Raw genomic sequence first — 19,054 nt, 5'->3', positions numbered from 1 at the left:
CAGACCCCATCCCGGGGCTTGATCCCAAGGGATTATGACCTGAGCCAAAATCCAGGGTCAGCCACCCAACCAACTGAGCCACCCAGGAACCCCAACACCAAAATATTTTTTAAATAAAATTGACTAGACTAAACTAGAAAATATCAGAATTCACATATCAAGGAGATACTGTTTTATAAAAATTTTTTAACGATTTTATTTGAGAGAGAGAGTGCGCATGGCACTCCAGCACAAGCGGGGGAGGGGCAGAGAGAGAGGGAGGAGCAGACTCCCTGCTGAGCAAGGAGCCCACGCAAGGGAGCCCATTCGAGGCTCCATCCCAGGACACTGAGATTACGACATGAGCTGAAGGCAGACACTTAACCAACTGAGCCACCCAGGCATCCGAAATACATTGAGCTGGCTTCTTCCTAAATAGTTTTAAGTTTTTCTTTAAGTGAGCAATGGTTACTCAGTAGTAAGAGAGAGAGGGTAGTGGCGGCTTATTGCCGTAGCCCCATCAGGACTTGGCTGCCCTATGCTTAATGTACTTAAAGTGTATGTGTTTGTATGTGTTTATTGATACATAAAAATGTGATATGTGAAATGTGATAAAAAAAATTTCCCGAGGATCCATAAATAGGCAAAAAATGATGTTATCTGAGCAAGAAAGAAAGTGAGCTCTAACTTCCTACACAGGAAGGGGCCAGGTAACAGGATAGACTCTCCCCAACACACAGCATCAGACCTTCAAAATGCTGAGTCTCAGTAGGAAAAGAAAAGGAAAATCTGGTCCTTCCCTGTACAAAATTATGTTCTCTCTACACTTAAAAGGACAAAACAGAGGGGAGGGCTACAAAATGTCAGAATTACCCAGTGCAGCTGCTCAGTGCTACAATGCACAACTGGAGAGGGTGCTCTCACACAGACTGTGATGTGAATGGCTCCCCCTGGAGTTGAACAGTGCATAACTCATACAACCCTACCAGGCAGCCAAGAGTATAATGATTAAGAGTACAAGCTTCGGAGCCAAACAAACCTAGGGTCTAGTTCCAGATCTAATCTCAGGCTATTATACCTGAGGCAGGTTATTTAACCTCCCTGAGCCTCAATTTCCTTAAGAGGACACATATATTCCTAGGACCTACTTCAGTGCCTGGCACATAGTGGTTCTCAATAAATATGTGTTAAATGAATATAAAAATGAGCTAATACCTGCCTTATAAGGTGGTGGGGAGGACTAAATGAATTAACATAGACAAAGTTTTTGCAGAGTCTAAAAAATAAAACAGCATTAAACAAGTATCTACAAAAGATGACAGAGTGAAATTTTAAGATTCTTCAGGGTGGAAAGATGCAGGTTGGGAAGGAATTATTCTGTTTAAATTGATGAAAAAATAATCACAAGCTATTGAGAAAAGAAAAACAGACTAAATGGTTTAAAATATATAAAATCTGGAAATGGTATAAAATATATAAAATCTGGATAGGATAGAACTTTTGTACAGTGGAGACTTTTCCTTTCTTCCCTTTCTTCCTTTTTCTTTTTCTTTTATTTCTTGAAGCTTAAGAATACATTTGGAACAAAAAGTAGGAAATGCAGGGCGCCTGGGTGGCTCAGTTGGTTAAGCAACTGCCTTCGGCTCAGGTCATGATCCTGGAGTCCCTGGATCGAGTCCCTGGATCGAGTCCCGCATCGGGCTTCCTGCTTGGCAGGGAGTCTGCTTCGTCCTCTGACCCTATCCCCTCTCAGGTGTTCTCTCTCTCTCAGATAAATAAATAAAATCTTAAAAAAAAAAAAAAGTAGGAAATGCATATATTTTGTTATTTCCAACTGTAGCACAGGTAAGGACAAAAAGTATTGATAACATCAAAACATTCTAAGAACGACATTGTGCCATGGGAGCTGAAATGTTCGGGTTCATGTCTGGCATGGGGGGAGCGAGGTGTATGATGGTTCAGGGACAGGTGTTCCTTCCTCCCCCAGCGCTTCTTTCCTGGTAGAACTGTGGTTTTGGTGCAGTCATGACAATCCTTCACCCTTATTAAAGTCGCACAATGAAGCAGGTCGCCCTAGATTGAAAGCACAAACCCGGAGCAGGCCGGTCCCCTCCTTCCCCGATGGTTCTGCTGCCCACCTCCCGGCAGGAAGCTGTGGGGCAGTCATTCCCTCCCTAGAGATGGCTGAGAACAGAAACCAGCAAAAGTACATTCTGGGAGGGAAGGATCCCCGAGCCCCCAAGAGAGGTCAGCCAGTTAGCAGTTAGAAAAGGAGGCATTTCTCACACTTGCTAATGAGTTCGACGCTTGTGAAACATAAACAGGAAGTGGGAGCTCTCCAAAGCGACCTGAAGGAAATCCACTCCCAGTTTGGTCAAAGTGTGAATCCCAGTTCTCTAGGTTGTCAAGGACACTGCCAATTAAGACTGACACCCCCAAACTCTGCCCGAGGCCAAGCTTCACCCAGTCCCCGCAGCGACCCCGTTTTTGTTCTTGTTTTCAATCCTTCCCACCGCCAGGCCACTCAGCAGCGGGGTAACTGACCCGAGGCGCGGTGGGAACGGCTTACAGTCATCTCTCAACTCCCCGAACTTGCAGGGCAGGGCAGCGCAGAGGTCAGTGAAATCCCCAGCCAGGCCTTATTTTAGTCATGAATTTCCACTGGCTCCCTCCTCTGACTGCATCAGCGCGGCTCACACCGCGGGCTTGGAGTTTCAGCTGTTTTCCCTGCTCCAGGCTGAGTTAGAAGGTCACAGAGCCCGGACTTTGCCGGGGGAGGTAGGTACCCCCGCCCTCCCCTCCCCCTCCCCAGGCGCGCTTTGCGGAGATCTGGGGCTGCTTGTGGGAGGCCTTTCTGCCCCAAGCTCAGGGCAGTGGGTTAGCTTCTTCCTCCTTCTCTTCCCACGCATCTTGGTCCGAATTAAATAAATTTTGAAACAAAACAAAACAAACTTATCCTTTTTCTGGCAGCCAGTGGCACCTATATAATTTTCCCAGGGCTGCCTTCCCCTCATTGCCCAATTTGTCCTCTTTCCAGAGGTTCCTGTAAATTCAAGGGCAGAATCTGTCTGATTCCCCACAGTATCTCTAGCAACGGTCACAACGCCCGGCACACAGGAGGGGCCTCAACAAATGTGCATCGACTGAATGAGTGCTAAGATTTCAATGTGATGGACAGATAGTTTTTTCTAGTCTCTCTTCCCTCCCGCTCCGGGTGCAGACCGCCAACAGCGCCGCCCAAGTTCCTGGCAGGCAGGGAGATGGCCCACCCGGCGGGCACACCGCGTCCCCGGGGTCTGGGTCCCACGGGCGGCGCAGAGGGACTCGCATGCGGCGGCCCTGTGGCCCGAGCTCTGGCCACGTGAAGCGTCACGCCCCGTGCTGCTGCAGGGCAGGCGTCGCCGCCGCAGTTGTGTAACGTTGCAGCCGGAGGGGAGGCGACCCGGAGCCTCTGCTCCGGAGGGGGCAGGGGAGGGAGGGAACGCAGGGCATCGCGCCCGGTATCTTTCTGTGCCGCACTAGCCGAAGTGGGGTGGAGGTGGGCACTGGGACACCCAGGGGGGTGCGCAAGAGGGTGCCCGCCGGCCCGCAGGCTGTACCCAGGAGCGGAGCTCCCGGGGAGCGAGGGGGCCGTGGCGCACACGCTCGGCGGTCAGGTGCGCGCAGCGTGCTCGGCGGCGGCCTCGGCTGCCCCTGCGCTTGGCTGCCAGCCCGCTTCCCATGGGGTGACATCCGCCCCGCCCCTCGGCCCCTCCCCACGGCGGGCAATTCCTGGACACCCGGCTGAGGGGTGGGGGCGGGGAAGCCGGGACGGAAAGAAACACCAGCCTCTGGGGAGGGCAGGGGGACCGGGCGACTCCCTCCGCTGCGCGCCGGTTCCTCGGAGCCGGCCGGGAGGGGGAGGAGGAAGAGGGTTGGGCTGGAGCGAGCGAGGGGATATTCCTCTCCCGGCTTGAGTCAGACGCGGGCGGATCCGTCCTCCCCCGTTCCCTCCCAGGAGACGGGAACTTACTTCATTTCCCTGGGGCAGGTTCGCCCACGTTACCACCCCCCCCACCACCCGGGCCCAGCGGCTCCCCGGCCCCTTCCAGCTTCCGCGCCCCCCACCCGGTTGGGCAGGACCCAGGCCGTGCTGCCACCCCCTCTTCGGGGAAAGGCAGCCGCAGCCGCAGACACCTGGGGGCTGAGGCTGGGGGTGGGGGCTCCCTCGCAGCCGCGGGAGCGTTGTCCAACACGTGAGACTCATGTGATGAAGCCGGGGGAGGGCGGGCAGGTCGCTCCTTCCCTCCCTGGCAGCGGCCAGACGTGCCTGGAGTCACAGGGTAGAACACGTAGCTCCAACCCACCCACTCGCTCCCATTTAACCCAGCCCGCAGCCTCTCCATTACTCCTCAGCTCGCACCCCCCACCCCCCGCCACCCTAGCCGGCCCCCCCCTCTCCGAGCTCCCTCCCGCCTCCCCGCCCGCCCCACTTCTCATTCACTTGGCTCGCACCGCGCAGACGGCGCAGGGAGCACACGCCGCCAGTCTGTGCGCAGAGCCGGAGCCAGAGGCCGCGGGGACACCATGCACGCCCCCAACTGAAGCAGCACCTCAAAGCCGCAGCGCCCGGCAGCCCAAGCGGATTTCAGGGAGCTCAGACTCAGAGGAACCCTTGCTGAGAGAGACACCCCCTGCCCCCCGGAAGCCCCTTGCAGGACAGTCCTCACCCCGACGTTCCGCTACTGCAGACAGGAGTGCACAGTGGCCCCGGCTCGCCGCGCCATGGAGCGGATCCCCAGCGCGCAACCGCCCCCCGCCTGCCTGCCCAAAGCTCCAGGACTAGAACCCGGAGACCTACCTGGGTAAGTTGGCACTCCCCGGCCCCTTCAAGCCTCGGCTCCAGCCCTGCGTTCTGCGCGGCTCTCGACTCGGAGCAGCTCTGGCCGCATCCGGGGGGCTTTTACTAGGGCTCCTGCAGCCTATGCGCACGCAAAGTCATGACCCTACCTGGCCCCTCTCCCTGCAGGATGGATTTTGCCCACATGTACCAAGTGTACAAATCGAGGCGGGGAATAAAGCGGAGCGAGGATAGCAAGGTAAGAACACCGCGCCCCTCGGGACCCCAGACCCTGGCGCGCGCTGTTTCCAAGAAAAGTTTTCTCACTTTGAGCTTGGCCGGGCTATGCAAGGTGTGGGCTCGGTGCTTCTATGAAATGGCTTGGACTAGAAGGGGCAGAAAGTGGTTCAGGGTGTGACTCCGCGGCCCCAACTCTTACCGCGCCGCGGGGTGGGGGAGGAGAGGGGCTTCTTACCCGCTTCCTCTGGTGCCCACCGCCTCCCCGTGTGCCTTGCAGGAGACCTACAAACTGCCGCACCGGCTCATCGAGAAAAAGAGACGTGACCGGATTAACGAGTGCATCGCCCAGCTGAAGGATCTCCTACCCGAACATCTCAAACTTACAGTAAGTGAGAATCTGGCCCCTCTCCAAGCCAGCTCTTCTGCCCAGAGAGCGGGCGGGGGTCATTCGCCGCCTGCAGGCCCCACGGGGAACTGCAGACCAGATGCGCGGCTCAAGAGCTTGCTTGCGGGTGGCAGTTTTGGGGTACCCTTACCCAGCCCGGGGATTTTTCTGGCAGCCTCATGCAAATGAGGTGAGAACCGCTTGGACTTCTCCACGTTGGCTCCAACACCAACTAGACTTCGTTTTCAAGAGTTTAAGCCTTTCCTTTCTGGTGATTTTCAGGGTTCTTTAGTTTTGCTGACTTGGGTAAACCAAGGAACACGCAGATTTTATTTACTCCCTTTCTGTCGTCCTCCCCCTTTTTAAAAATAAAGAGGACTTGTTTGGGTGCGTGATTTTTATGTCCTGTCCTTTCTTGGCGGTAGCCAACAGCTTACTGGCTTTGGCAGCCTTTGGTTGGGAAAGGAAAAAAAAAATAGTATTTGAGGAGGAAGTAAAAAGCCTGGATGAGCTGAAAGTTATGAAAGGGTGTCAGGAAAGAAGCTAGGGGAAGCCTCTTGGCTGCCAGACACAGTAGAAGTCCCTCCTCAGGTTGACACCACTGCAGAGAAATGTTATCTCCGGATTCCCCTGAGTTAAGGTCAGCTGCGGCTGCTGGAGAAATTTATCTGTCAGAGCTTTCTCCTGATGTAGCTGCCTCTTCCCAAATGCCTCCAAAGATAAGTGACGCTCATTTTTTATTCTTTAATCAGAAGTGTGTGCATGTATGTATACATGCACACACTTTTTAAAAACATCATCTCCAAACTTAAAACTAAATGTAGTCAACCAGGAAAGGCTATTTCATATTTTTCTTTCCTTTAGAGATATTTCCCATTGCTAATAAGTGTCCCAGAGGTGGGACTTCTCTGAGCTCACTGTTGACTAAGGCTCTTTTTATTCCAGACTTTGGGTCACTTGGAAAAAGCAGTGGTTCTGGAACTTACTTTGAAGCATGTGAAAGCACTAACAAACCTAATTGACCAGCAGCAGCAGAAAATCATTGCCCTGCAGAGCGGTTTACAAGCTGGTGAGTGCCCGAGTCTGGTTATCATCACCTAAGAGTTGTAGCACAAATAGCCTGTGGGCTCAACATCTGGTATAAGGAACATTTCTACAACAAATTGCTTATGCACATTCGTTGGGGGAGATGTCATTTTATCTTTCCTAAAAGGTCAGACTTTTCATTCGGAATGCTGCTGTATGCCACCTGGCATGAATACGTATTAGTCAAGTGGTAAAATATTTCCGTGGCATTTTGGTTTAAGGGTTTCTGGGTTCTGGGACATTTTCCCCCTCCTGTTTAAAATGCCAAGGCACCTATAATTTGTATCGTGGGTGTTTTACAGTTGGTCTTCTTAGTCCGCTTTCATTGGAGAATAAATCATGGGTATGCCCCAGTGTTTTCCTGTTTCTCTACTTCCTTATCACTCTGTGTGTGGTATGACCCTGGAAGGATGACAGCAGGAGCTTTTCCTGCATTTCATGTGGTTCCCTGAATAGCCACTAGGTATCTTGGTGAGTTGCACAATCTAATGAAACCACTGAAGTTTCATCATTAGTTTCTACCAACTTCCAGAGAATCACAGTCAGCTTGTAACCTTCTAGTTTCACCCCTTCCAAATAATACTGTACAGACCGGGAAGAAATTCTTCTACCCACTCCCTCATTCCATTCTTCTTGCCCTTCTTTCCAAGACTAGTATGATGAGAGTCACAAAAACCTAGCAGGTGCTTCTGCCAGTTTCTTCATTGAAAATAGGAAGATGATCGTACCTGATTTTTCGGGGCTTGTGGATAGAATACATGGAAAAGGCTTAGAAATAGCTTTGAAATTTAAAGATTGCAGCACAACTGCAACTTTTTTAATCGAAAATAAGCTTACTTGGGTGACATCGTTTCCTCATTCTTTATCTCATTCTATGACTGGTCTCTGTCCGATCTTGCTCTGGTAAGACTGATGTTCTATAAATTGACTCTAGTTATAAACATACGAGGATGTTCACTGCTGTGTCATGTATAATGAAAACTCAGGAACAAGCTATCGATTCAACAAGAGGAAAAATAGTCCCATCACTATTAATTATGTTCTGTTTCTGTGATGGGATATTATGCAACCCTTACAACTCATATTTTACCTCTGAGTGGTAGGATAATGGATTATTTTTGTTCTATTATTTGTACTTTTCAGTATAACCCAAATTTTTTCTGATCATATTACTTTTGGAGTTAGGAACACGAATCAGTGAGTGCTAATAACAGAGAGAGGAAAGCTTCCAGTCTTTGAGGTGTAGGTACCCAGGTGAACCACAGGGCCTTCTGAAACGTCTTCCTTTGGATCTGTGTCGATCCAGGTGAGCTGTCGGGGAGAAATGTTGAAGCAGGTCAAGAGATGTTCTGCTCAGGTTTCCAGACGTGTGCCCGGGAGGTGCTTCAGTACCTGGCCAAGCATGAGAACACTCGGGACCTGAAGTCTTCGCAGCTAGTCACCCACCTTCACTGTGTGGTCTCAGAGCTGCTACAGGGGGGTACCTCCAGGAAACCGTCAGACCCAGCTCCCAAAGCCATGGACTTCAAGGAGAAGCCCAGCTCCCTGGCCAAAGGCTCTGAAGGCCCTGGGAAAAACTGTGTGCCGGTCATCCAGCGGACTTTCGCGCACTCGAGTGGGGAGCAGAGTGGCAGTGACACGGACACAGACAGTGGCTATGGAGGAGAATCCGAGAAGGGTGACTTGCGTGGTGAGCAGCAGTATTTCAAAAGCGATCATGGACGCAGGTTCACCATGGGAGAAAGGATCGGTGTTATTAAGCAAGAATCGGAAGAACCCCCAACAAAAAAGAGCAGAATGCAGCTCTCCGATGATGAAGGCCACTTCACTGGCAGTGACCTGATCAGCTCCCCATTCCTGGGCCCACACCCACACCAACCTCCCTTCTGTCTGCCTTTCTATCTGATCCCGCCGTCAGCAACTGCCTACTTGCCCATGCTGGAGAAGTGCTGGTATCCCACCTCCGTCCCCGTGTTATACCCGGGCCTCAACGCCTCCGCAGCAGCCCTCACCAGCTTCATGAACCCAGACAAGATCTCAGCCCCCTTGCTCATGCCCCAGAGACTCCCTTCTCCCTTGCCAGCACATCCGGCCATCGACTCTTCTGCCCTGCTCCAAGCTTTGAAGCAGATCCCCCCTTTAAACTTAGAAACCAAAGACTAGGGGACCCTGCTGCTCTGCTTTCCTTCCTCCCTACTCCCCCCCCAAAAAAAAGAAAGTGTGACTGCAGCAAGATTGCTCTAGTGTGTATGCTGAGATAACCTGAGGCACGGAGAGAAGATTTGGGGTGCGTGTGTGTGCGCGCACACGCATTATGGTGTGTTGGTATAGGACATGAAAGCTCCTTCTGGCGTAGGGAAGATATGAAGGATTGCCTGACGTCAGGAGATTTAGGGGGGATTGTAGCAGATCTCTGGGCTTTCCCCCACCCAGAGAATAGCCCCCTCAGATACAGACAAATCAGCTGGATTTTCAAAAGCTTCAAAGTCTTAGTCTGTGAGTCAGTCTTCATTTTGGGAGCCGGGTCTGTGGCTTTGAGAAAAAGGTACTTTTTTCAAAAGAGGGCTTTCCAGAGCGCTGTTCCCAGCCAGCTCTTATGACCCCACCCTTCTCCCTTTTATTGTTGCCGTGACTCACCGCACGGGGAGAGGGCAGCCACACTGAGCTTTCTGCTAAGTGGTGAGGTAGCAGACACTGGCATAGCATGGTAGTGGTTTGGGGAGATTGCTACAGGTCTGCTCCCCACCCCCTGCCTCTGATGAATAAAGAGAATGTAGTTCCTACTCAGGCTTTTGTAGTGATTACCTTAATAAGGAACTGAAAAGGGCCCCCTGGTAAAGCTGAGCTGCCAGGAATGAGGGAGACATCCCTGGGCCCAATGGCACCTGTTTCTAAGTCTCACCTAGAAAACAATCTTGCTGTCCCGGGAACCAAAGCAGGGTCTGAGAGATGCAGGTGCCTAAGTTCCACTCACCCCCAAAATGCGTAAAGCCAAGTAACAAACTGCTACCTTCAACAAGCAGAGCTAGACTCGGTTTTCAGTTCTATCCTAAAACTCCTTTTAACCAAGCTTAGCTTACAGGCCTAACCAGCTCTTGGCACAGCAAGATCCTTTCTGCAGGCTAATGCCCCTCGCCCGACGGCATAGGGAGTGTCCTTATTGCTAAAAAGGATTCTGTCTCCTTCAAAGAAGTTTTATTTTTGGTCCAGAGTACTTGTTTTCTGACTTGTCCAGCTAGCCCTGCACCAGCTTTTCAAAATGCACTATGCTTGATCGCCGATGGTGTTTTAACTTTTTCTTTTCCTGTTTTTATTTTGGTATAAAGTCATTGCCTTTATTTGTAAAACTGTTATAAATATATATTATATAAGTATATTAAACAGGAAATGTTTCAGATGTTTATTTGTATAATTACTTGATCTACAAAGTGAGAAAAATGAATGTATTCCTGTTTTTGAAGAGAAGAATTTTTTTCTCTAGGGAGAGGTACAGTGTTTATATTTTGGAGCCTTCCTGAAGGTGTGAAATTGTAAATATTTTTATCTATGAGTCAATGTTAAGTAGTTGTTTTAAAATACTTAATAAAATAATCCTTTTCCTGTGGAAGAGAAAGGTGGTCTTCTGCATTTTTTTTTTTTTTTAAGATTTTATTTATTTGACAGAGAGATAGCGAGAGCAGGAACACAAGCAGGGGGAGTGGGAGAGGGAGAAGCAGGCTTCCCGCCGAGCAGGGAGCCCGATGTGGGACTCGATCCCAGATCCCTGGGATCATGACCTGAGCCGAAGGCAGACGCTTAACAACTGAGCCACCCAGGTGCCCGGTCTTTTGCGTTTTTTAAAAATACCCCAGTCGTGTGAAAACAGCTATCTCCTGCTCTCCCCTTCTTGCCTGGAGACAACAACTAGTTAATCTTGGCGACATTTCATTCAGCTTTTTATGTGCCTTGTATTCAGTCAGACAGAATAAATGAATAAACTTGGTCAATTTTGTAGGTAAATATTTGTTTGTTTGTTTTTTTAACACTTGCTAAAGGTTCATGGTCACCCTGTGCCTCCTTCCAGAGTTAGGCAAAAAGTACATTGTCCCTGCCACCCCCCACCCCGCCCTGGCCTGCTTTTGTCATGGTCCTTAGAACTTGACAGAAAATCAAATTATGGAATTGTTAGGCCGTAGGGTCTGGGGAGCTTGCTGGAACGGTAGGCACATGGAGAAAAGATTTAATGGATTATTATGCAATAATTGGTGCTGGGGATAGCACCTCTGCCAAGCCAGTCTAACTTTTTTGAGTCTAGCAAAGTCTAATGGATTTGCCATATCCTGTCTTATTGCTGCTGAGGGCAACATTCCATAATTATTTTCTACATCCTTCCTGGATTTCCTCTCACTGGGTGTGTTTGTGTGTGAATGAATATTGGTGTTCCTTAGTCAAGTGCTCTTACGAAAAAAAAAAATTCCATGTGAAAAGAAGTGGGAAATGACCTGACCCGGTCGAGGATTTTTGCCTCTCTCCTTCTCCCTGTCAGGGATGTCCTGATGGCCAGTGCCTGGCTTGCCGTGCTTCCAATCTCCAAGTATCTTGAGCCTTCCAGAACCCTTTGGTCATCTGGAGCCTAAGCAGGGAACCTGCCCCCAGGGAGTTCTCAGCCAGGCAAAGGCGCCCCCTGCCCATCATGAGTTTGCTTCCAACGTCGCCTTCCCTGTCCCCTGATGAGCCAGCAGGTGAGTGAGCATTGCCTGGCTGTGTGAGATGCAGGACGCATGCTCTCAAAGACACAGTGATCCGCTGGGGCAGCATGGAATCATGGACGGGAGCCCTGCACCAGGAGTCTGGAGATGAACCGATGGCCTGTCATCTCCCTTCCACACCTGGTCTTGACTAGGTAAAATAAAGATTCTGAGCCCTGTCACAAGTCCTGTCGCAGGCAGATGGCAAATTCTGGAAGTCCCTCCTTCTCCCAGCTCTTTAGGGCCTCCAGGTCTCCTGCCTGCTAAGTCCCTTGAAATGCCTCCATGAATGGCTAGGCTTTTCTGGCTAGGCTTTTTTGGTAAAAAACTAAACAAGTCAGTTGCTCCCGGGGATAGAGCATGGGGTTGAAATCAGGGCCAAACGCCCTTTGCATGCCCCTCTCTCTTTCCTGGGCCATAACTCAAGGAGTCGCCTTGGAGACTGAAGGAAGTGGTTGGAGCAACCTGAACTAAAAAAAACACGTGAGCGTTCAGACACCTAACAGTCGACCCAGAGTCGCCCTCCTGGGGTCTGCGGGGTCACACACCCCTCAAGGGAGCCGCTGCCCCGCTGCCCCCTTTGCCCTTGCCTTTCCTTCTAGCCCACTTGCAGCAGGTTCCAAGTGGCTCCCAGGGAGATGCGAGGAGGGGCTTGCGCCCCAGCCCTTCGCCCATTCGGGACAAAGAGGACCTCTGTTTAAAAGGGGTGTGTGTGAGTGTGAGGGGGTGAAGTGTTGGCTTTGAGGTAGGGGAGCCGAGGCTGGGGATCCGGCCGCCTTCAGACAGGGCGTGACCCTCCGGGCCTGCCGGGATGGTCTCACCCAGCGCTGACCTGCCTCGCCTGTTGACACAACGTCACGTTTCCGACTGCAGCCCTTTCATGTGCGGCCCGCGGCTAAATGCGGCTGCCGGTTCCTGGAAGCAGACGTGCCTGGCACCGCGTCAGCAGAAACCTGATCCCCGGGGAAGCTTGGCACGGCCACGGGATCGCTCGGCCCCCAGAATAGGGCCTGGCAGCGGGCGCCGGGCAGCCCCCGCCCCCCACCCCTCGCGCCCAGCAGGAAGGAATCCAAGCGCTCTCCCGCAGGGGTGGGGTAAGGAGCTGGATTTAGGCAGGGCATTGGGACAAGGGCCTAATTAACTACAAGCTAGAAGCTTCCCATGGGTCATCGCTCGTTAATGAAGCCTAACAACCTAGAAGCACCATTATGGGTAGTAGTATAACTCGCGTTTTGGAGAGAAATAAAAGCGGGCTCAGAGAGGGGAGGTAATTTGCCCAAAGTCACACAGCTTCCGAGTTGCTAAACCATTAGTGGGATGGTGAACATGTCGCACTGTGGCTCTTAATCGGATCCAAGGTGAAGGCTTTCAGAGTTTGGTTGTTAATAATAATGATGATGATGATGATAATAATAATAATAATAATAGCAACAGAACTATCACTACTGTTAAAGGCAAACCCATTCGAGGCACTTACAATTTGCCAGGCACTCTTCAAAGTGCTCCCATACAATAATTTAATTCTTGCAGCAACTCCATGAGATAGATATACAATTATTAATCCCCTCATATGGTTTTAAAAAACATAAGCACAGAGAGGTTAAGTAACTTGCATAAGGTCACACAGCTCTAGTGGTGAAGTGAATTCAAACCTAGGCAGTTTGGCTCCAAAGTCTATGTGCTTAGCTACGAAATCACATTGCCCTTCTAGCTAAATGATAGTAAAAATAATAAAAGTAAAAGTGGTAATAATTATAGCTGTTACTACCATATTTTGAACACTTTCCCTGTGCCATGCACTGTATTAAGCACTTTGTGTGAATTATCTCTATTTCCTCTAGCAACTGTGATAGATAACAGATATTAATATGCCCATTTTACAGATGACACAACTGGAGCTCAAAGAGAGGAAATGCCTCATCTGAGGTGACACATCATTTAAAGACAGCGTCATGCCCTTTCTCTGGTATGGAACTGCTTCTAAACCGAGCTGCTGTTGGGCTTGGACATGCATGAGCTCATTTAATCCTCAAAATAGCCCTATGGAGTAGGTACTATGCTCCCCAGTGGGCAAATGAGATAACTGACACTCAGAGTGAAGTTATTTGCCCACCTCTTTGTTGCCTTACAAATGCCCCCACACACCATCCTGCAGCAAAAAATGGGCCCATTCTCTAATTAAAGAACTAACCCCACAGGCATTTGGGGTCACATGGGGAGGCCCTAGAGACTGTGCTGAGAACCAGAATCTGGGTTTGAGGAAATTCTATGTCATATTTTCTGGGGTGGGACTAGGGGTACTCACATCTCTCTTCAGGTTAGGAGAGGGACAGGTAGAGGGGCCTGAGGGAGGAGCTGCATGTGGACCACTCAGGTCAAAGCAACTCTGCTGGAGGGAGGAAGGGAGGCAGACACTGAGTTCCATGCTCTCTTGCTGGAAGGGAACCTGGCAGGCGCGGAGACCTGGCCACTGTAGCTGCTGTCTCTCTCAGCTTCCTTCAGCCCACCCGAACCCTGGTCCATGTCCCCAGCCCTTGGCTGAGGACGGGTAAGTGAGAAGCCATTTTGCTTGGGGGCATGGGCCGAGTATCTCAGGTGGGAGCTTGCCTTGCTGCCGGGTTTCTCCTCAGGCCTCTAGAGCCCATTGCAAGGCTCAAAGAGACAAAATGTGTTGAGTTCCCAAGCGCTCTCATATAACGACTCTGTGTTAACAGGATCAGCGTGTTCTTCTGAGACCCAGAATTCCCAGAGGTGCCACGTGGCATGGAGGGCGGGGAGGCTCTGGGCTTCTCACTGCCTCTTCAACTGGAGCAGCTTCCTTTTTCCTTTTTCCTCTGTCTTATGTCTTGTAATGATTTGTTTGAACAAGAGTTCTACTGCTAAAACATCCCACACACGTTTGGAAGGCACTAAACTGTAGCATACCCTTCCTCAGGCATGGCCTTCACATTCCCTGCCTCTTTCTCCAGGATCCTGAGGGAGGCTGAGGCCACTCAAAGCCACCTCCACCCCCTCAACCCAGCACCCCCCCCCCCCCCCTGTTTATCCCAAGCCATCTGTTTGGCCCGACTACCACAGCGGAACATGAGCCGGGTGAAGCCTCTCCCACTGGCTATGGAAGCCACTGACATGCTTGTCTCGAGGCTGGGCCATCCAGTCTTATGATGTGGCTGGACTGGGGCCCAGAAGGTTTCTTCTGGTATAGATGGGACCCTCCCTTCCCGGAGGAATCTTAGTAAAGACACTGAGGTGGGACATCAGGGAATGAATCACCAGGCTGGTAGGTAGTGGGGTCAGCCTCAGACTGAGGCCAAAGTGATGGGGACAGTCAGCGTCTGTTCCTCCAAAGACAGCCCTGCTCTCTGTGTCTCCCACCCACCTTTGAGAAGGAGAAAGGGAAGAAACATGCTTATTTATTTGTTTGAAGGGCAAATGCTTTTTTTGAAGTCGCGTTATGAATGGCACATGGAGATTGGGATTATGCAAGGGTCTCTGGGGAATTCAAGTAGGGGGGTGGGAGGAGGAGGGAAAAGTACTCTCCAGAAAATTAAAAAAAAAGTGTTTCTTAAAGTTTTAAATACAATATCTAATATTTTTGTATCTTCTTCTTACTATGGAGAATTTAAAACATATATAAAAGTAGACAGAAACAACAAAAAGAAAAATGACCCAATTTAAAAATAGGCAGAGGACTCGAATAGACATTCCTCTAAAGAAGATAGACAAATGGCCAAGAAGCACATGAAAAGATGCTCAACATCATTAGTCATCAGGGAAATGCAAATCAAAACCACAGTGAGATATCACTTCACACCCACTAGGATGGCTGTAATGAAGAAAAAACAAAACGGAAAATAACAAGTGTTGTCGAGGATGTGGAGAAATTGGAATCTTCATACGTTGCCAGTGGGAATGTAGAATGGTCCAGCTGCTTGGGAACACTTAAGTGGCTCCTCAAAAAGTTAAAAATAGAGTTACCATAGAACCCTACCACACCTAGGTATATACCCCAAAGAGTTGAAAGCAAGTACTCCAGCAAGTACACAGGCATGCATATTCACAATAGCCAAAAGATGGAAACAGCTCAAGTGTTCATCAGTGGATGAATGGATACACAAAATGTGCTGTGTGTATATATACACAGACACATATATATATTAGACTAAAAAGGAATGTAGTGCTGATATATTTTACAGTATGGATGAACCTTGAAAACATTACACTCAGTAAAAGAAGCCGGACACAAAAAGTTGCACAGTGGATGATTCCATTTATATGAAATCTTGAGAATAACACACTGACCGAACACAGATTTGTGGTCTCCAGGGGTTGCAGGGAGGAAGAAATGGGGGGAAAGTACTGAATGGGTACAATGGTTTCAGTTTGAAGTGATGGAACTATTTTAGAACCAGATAGAGGTGGTAGTTGCATAAGTTTATGAATGTCCTCAGTGGCTCCGAATTGTTCACTTTAAAATGGTTAATTTTGGGATGCCTGGGGGGCTCAGTTGGTCAAGAGGCTGCCTTTGGGCTCAGGTCATGATCCCAGAGTCCTGGGATCAAACCCCACATCAGGCTCCCTGCTCAGCGAGAAGCCTGCTTCTCCCTCTCCCTCTGCTGTTGTCCCACTTGTGCTCTCTGGCTCTCTCTCTGTCAAATAAATAAATAAAATCTTAAAAAAATAATAAAATGGTTAATTTTGGGGCACCTGGGTGGCTTGGTCAGTTAAACGTCCCACTCTCCGTCTTGGCTCAGGTCTTCTTTCTTTTCTTTTTTTTTTTTATTTGAAAGAGAGAGAGCACAGAGGTAGAGTGGGAGGGAGAAGCAGACGCCCTGCTGACCTGAGAGCCTGATGCGGGGGCTCAATCCCAGGACTCTGGGATCATGACCTTGGCCGAAGGCAGATGCTTAACTGACTGAGTCATCCGGATACCCTCACCTCAGGTCTTAATCTCAAGGTTGTGAGTTCAAGCCCCGTATTGCTTTAAAAAAAGAAAAAAATAAAAAAGGTTAATTTTATGTGAATCTCACCGATATAAATTATTTTTTAAAAAATACCCAGCATAGCATAATAAACCCTCTTTGTACCAGTTGCTTGGGTTTGATAATCATCAACTCATGCTCAGTGTCATCTGTAATATATGTACTGATCTGCTTCCCCTGCTCATATATTATTTAGAAGCAAATCTGGACATCATATAATTTCATTTATAAATATTTTAATATATATCTCTAAAAGGTAAGCAATCTTTAAAAATTACAATAGCATTATCACACCCAAAACAATTTAACCATACTGGAAGCCAATTTTTGTTTATTTTTATTTTTTTATAAAATTCGATTAAAAAAAGTATTTCAAACTGTACAGTCACCAGAAGTTCACGGTTACCAAAAATGCATGCATTTCACTTGCCGTCTCCTGGAAGGCGATTTTTAAAGACTAATTTTCTGAGAACAAGTACAGAATGGTTTCAAAATCTAAAAGCATGAGAAATGATCAGTGAAAAAAATTTTTCTCCTGTCCTGACTCATCCTCTTTCATCCAGTCCCTCTCCTCACCAAAGTCACCCGTGAGTAGGCTGCTAGGCACTGTTTTAACTTATTTTAGAGCTTATTTATATTTATGTGTGCAAATAGGAACGTTCGCTATCATTTGTAGTCTTCTCTCATACAAAAATAACATGCTATGCACACCATTTTGCACTTATTTTTCAATTACTATATCTTGGCAGCTATCCCCATGAATACATAGAAAGGCTTTTAATTCTTTTTCACAACTGTATAGTATATTATTGTATATACTATCATTTATTTGACCAGTTCCTTATGATGGACATTTGGGTTATTTCTGATCTTCGGCGATTATCAACAGGGCTGCAATGACTAATTTTATACATGCATCATTTTGCATATGTACAACAATACTTTCAGGGTAAACTCCCAGAAGTGGGATTGCTGGTCCGTAGTATGAGCATCTGTCATTATGATGGGTATTACCAAAGCTGTCTGCATGGGGCTGTGACAGTTCGTATTCCTTTAGCAACCCAGCAGAGTTGCCTGTCTAGGAAGTAGTTTGCAAGAGATGTTGGAAGCCTTGGAACGTGTACATCTTCAGACCAAGAGATTCTACTTCTAGGAGTTATTCTAAGGGAGTTGTGAATCAGGTTTTCAAAGATTTAGCTACAAGGATGAACATCTCTGTGTCATAATAAAAAAATAATAATAACAATCAGAAAAATGACCTACGGAAGACTGGTTGAGTAACTGAGTAATTTATGGTATGTGTAAATGCTGGAATACTACATAGTCATGAAAAAGTATGTGGGGAAAGTGTATTAGTTATTATTTATTTCTTGTTAAGGGGGGAAAAGTAGGTCACAAAACAGTATCTTCAGAATGATCCCATTTTTAAAATAAAGAATAGCATCTATACTTTTAAGTTTTCTCTTTCTCTTCCTCAATTTCCACTCCTGTAAAATGAGGACAATAATTATCAGCTCACTGAGTTGCTGTAAGGATTAATTTAGTTAAAATGTCTAAAATGCTTAGAATAGTATCTGGCCCAGAGGAAGTTCTGTGTCGGAGTTAGTGAAAATTAGTGAAAATCACCATTATTCTTATCATTATTAATTGTATTAGAATTGCATAAGAGAGGGGCGCCTGGGCGGCTCCGTCGCTGGGCATCTGCCTTTGGCTCAGGTCATGATTCCAGAGTCCTGGGATCGAGCCCTGCATCAGGCTCCCTGCTCCGCGGGAAGCCCGCTTCTCTCTCTCCCACTCCCCCTGCTTGTGTTCCCTCTCTCGCTGTGTCTCTCTCTGTCAAATAAATAAATAAAATCTTAAAAAAAAAAAAGGAATTGCATAAGAGAAAGGTCTGGCAGACAATATAACAAAATTTTAACCATCTTAGCAGGACTTAGAGTGATTATTTGAGAATTTTCGCTTTTCTGTATTTTCTTTTTCTTTTTTTAAATAATGAACATGTGTCGTTTCTGTAATATATATCATGAAGTGCAAAAGAAAAAAAAAGGACAAGAATGGAATAATGGAATTCTTCTGAGGTAGTCTTGGAAATCCGCACTCAGCAGAGCCCCAGAATGATGTGGAAAGAAAAGGCAGGAGGTTTTTTTGGCTTGTCAGCTCAGCCTTGGGTAGGATCAGCTCCGCACAGTAGGAAGAAGGCAACTCCCTCGGACAGTCAATTGGAAGGAAGGGAGAGGCTCTCCCTGCCCACGTGCACAAGCTTTGAACGGGACTTTCACAATTAGAGCGATGACAAAAGGTACAAATGCACACAGTGGCCAGAGTCTTAAGATAGGGGTCCAACTCCTTCACTGCTGTGTCCCTAGCACCTCTCCTGAAAGAGAGCAAAAATTCAGCCCATGTTTCCTGCATGAACAAGTGAACCCAGGCTCTTCTGGGTGACTTTGGGAACATTCTTTCACCTTCCTGAAACTCAGTATCCTCCACCACTAAATGGGGATATTAGCGATCTTGTAGACACCGTTGTGAGGATGAAAAGAAAAATCTGTACGTAGATTAAATAGCACCTGGCTCAAATCGGGCACATGGCATGTACCCAAGCATTTGTGGAATAAATGAATGGAAAGAACGAAGGGCACTGGTAGGAGCTTATTCACGTTAAAGTGTGAATGACTGATGACATTCTTTCCTGAGAGAAGCTTTGTAGGGGACAAAGGGAGAAGCTGGGAGACACCTAGCATATACCCGAGACTCTGTGCTAAGTACTGTACTAGGGCACTACGTTGTGTAATTTCCATTTTGCATGTACAGAAATTGAGACTCAGTGAGATCAAAT

At 48.2% G+C, this 19,054-nt stretch overlaps 1 protein-coding gene across 2 annotated transcripts; it reads left to right on the top strand.

Moving 5' to 3' along the window:
* The first annotated feature begins 2,467 nt into the window (after positions 1–2,467).
* BHLHE40 (basic helix-loop-helix family member e40) lies at positions 2,468–10,122 on the top strand. 2 transcript variants are annotated; one of them, XM_034996412.1, is made up of 6 exons: positions 2,468–2,757; positions 4,481–4,823; positions 4,988–5,057; positions 5,316–5,423; positions 6,369–6,492; positions 7,816–10,122. In XM_034996412.1, exons 2-6 carry the CDS (start codon positions 4,744–4,746, stop codon positions 8,670–8,672), a joined length of 1,239 nt encoding a protein of 412 aa, XP_034852303.1. In that variant the 5' UTR covers positions 2,468–2,757; positions 4,481–4,743; the 3' UTR covers positions 8,673–10,122. The 2 variants fall into 2 exon arrangements, with proteins under 2 accessions (XP_034852303.1, XP_034852302.1); XM_034996411.1 differs by lacking the exon at positions 2,468–2,757 and having other exon boundaries at positions 4,425–4,823.
* The last annotated feature ends 8,932 nt before the right edge of the window (positions 10,123–19,054 follow it).

Source organism: Mirounga leonina, unplaced genomic scaffold (genome assembly GCF_011800145.1).
Source record: "Mirounga leonina isolate KUSES-001 unplaced genomic scaffold, KU_Mleo_1.0 Mir_94, whole genome shotgun sequence".
Lineage (NCBI taxonomy): Eukaryota > Metazoa > Chordata > Mammalia > Carnivora > Phocidae > Mirounga > Mirounga leonina.
This window is presented reverse-complemented; position numbering and strand designations above follow the sequence as displayed.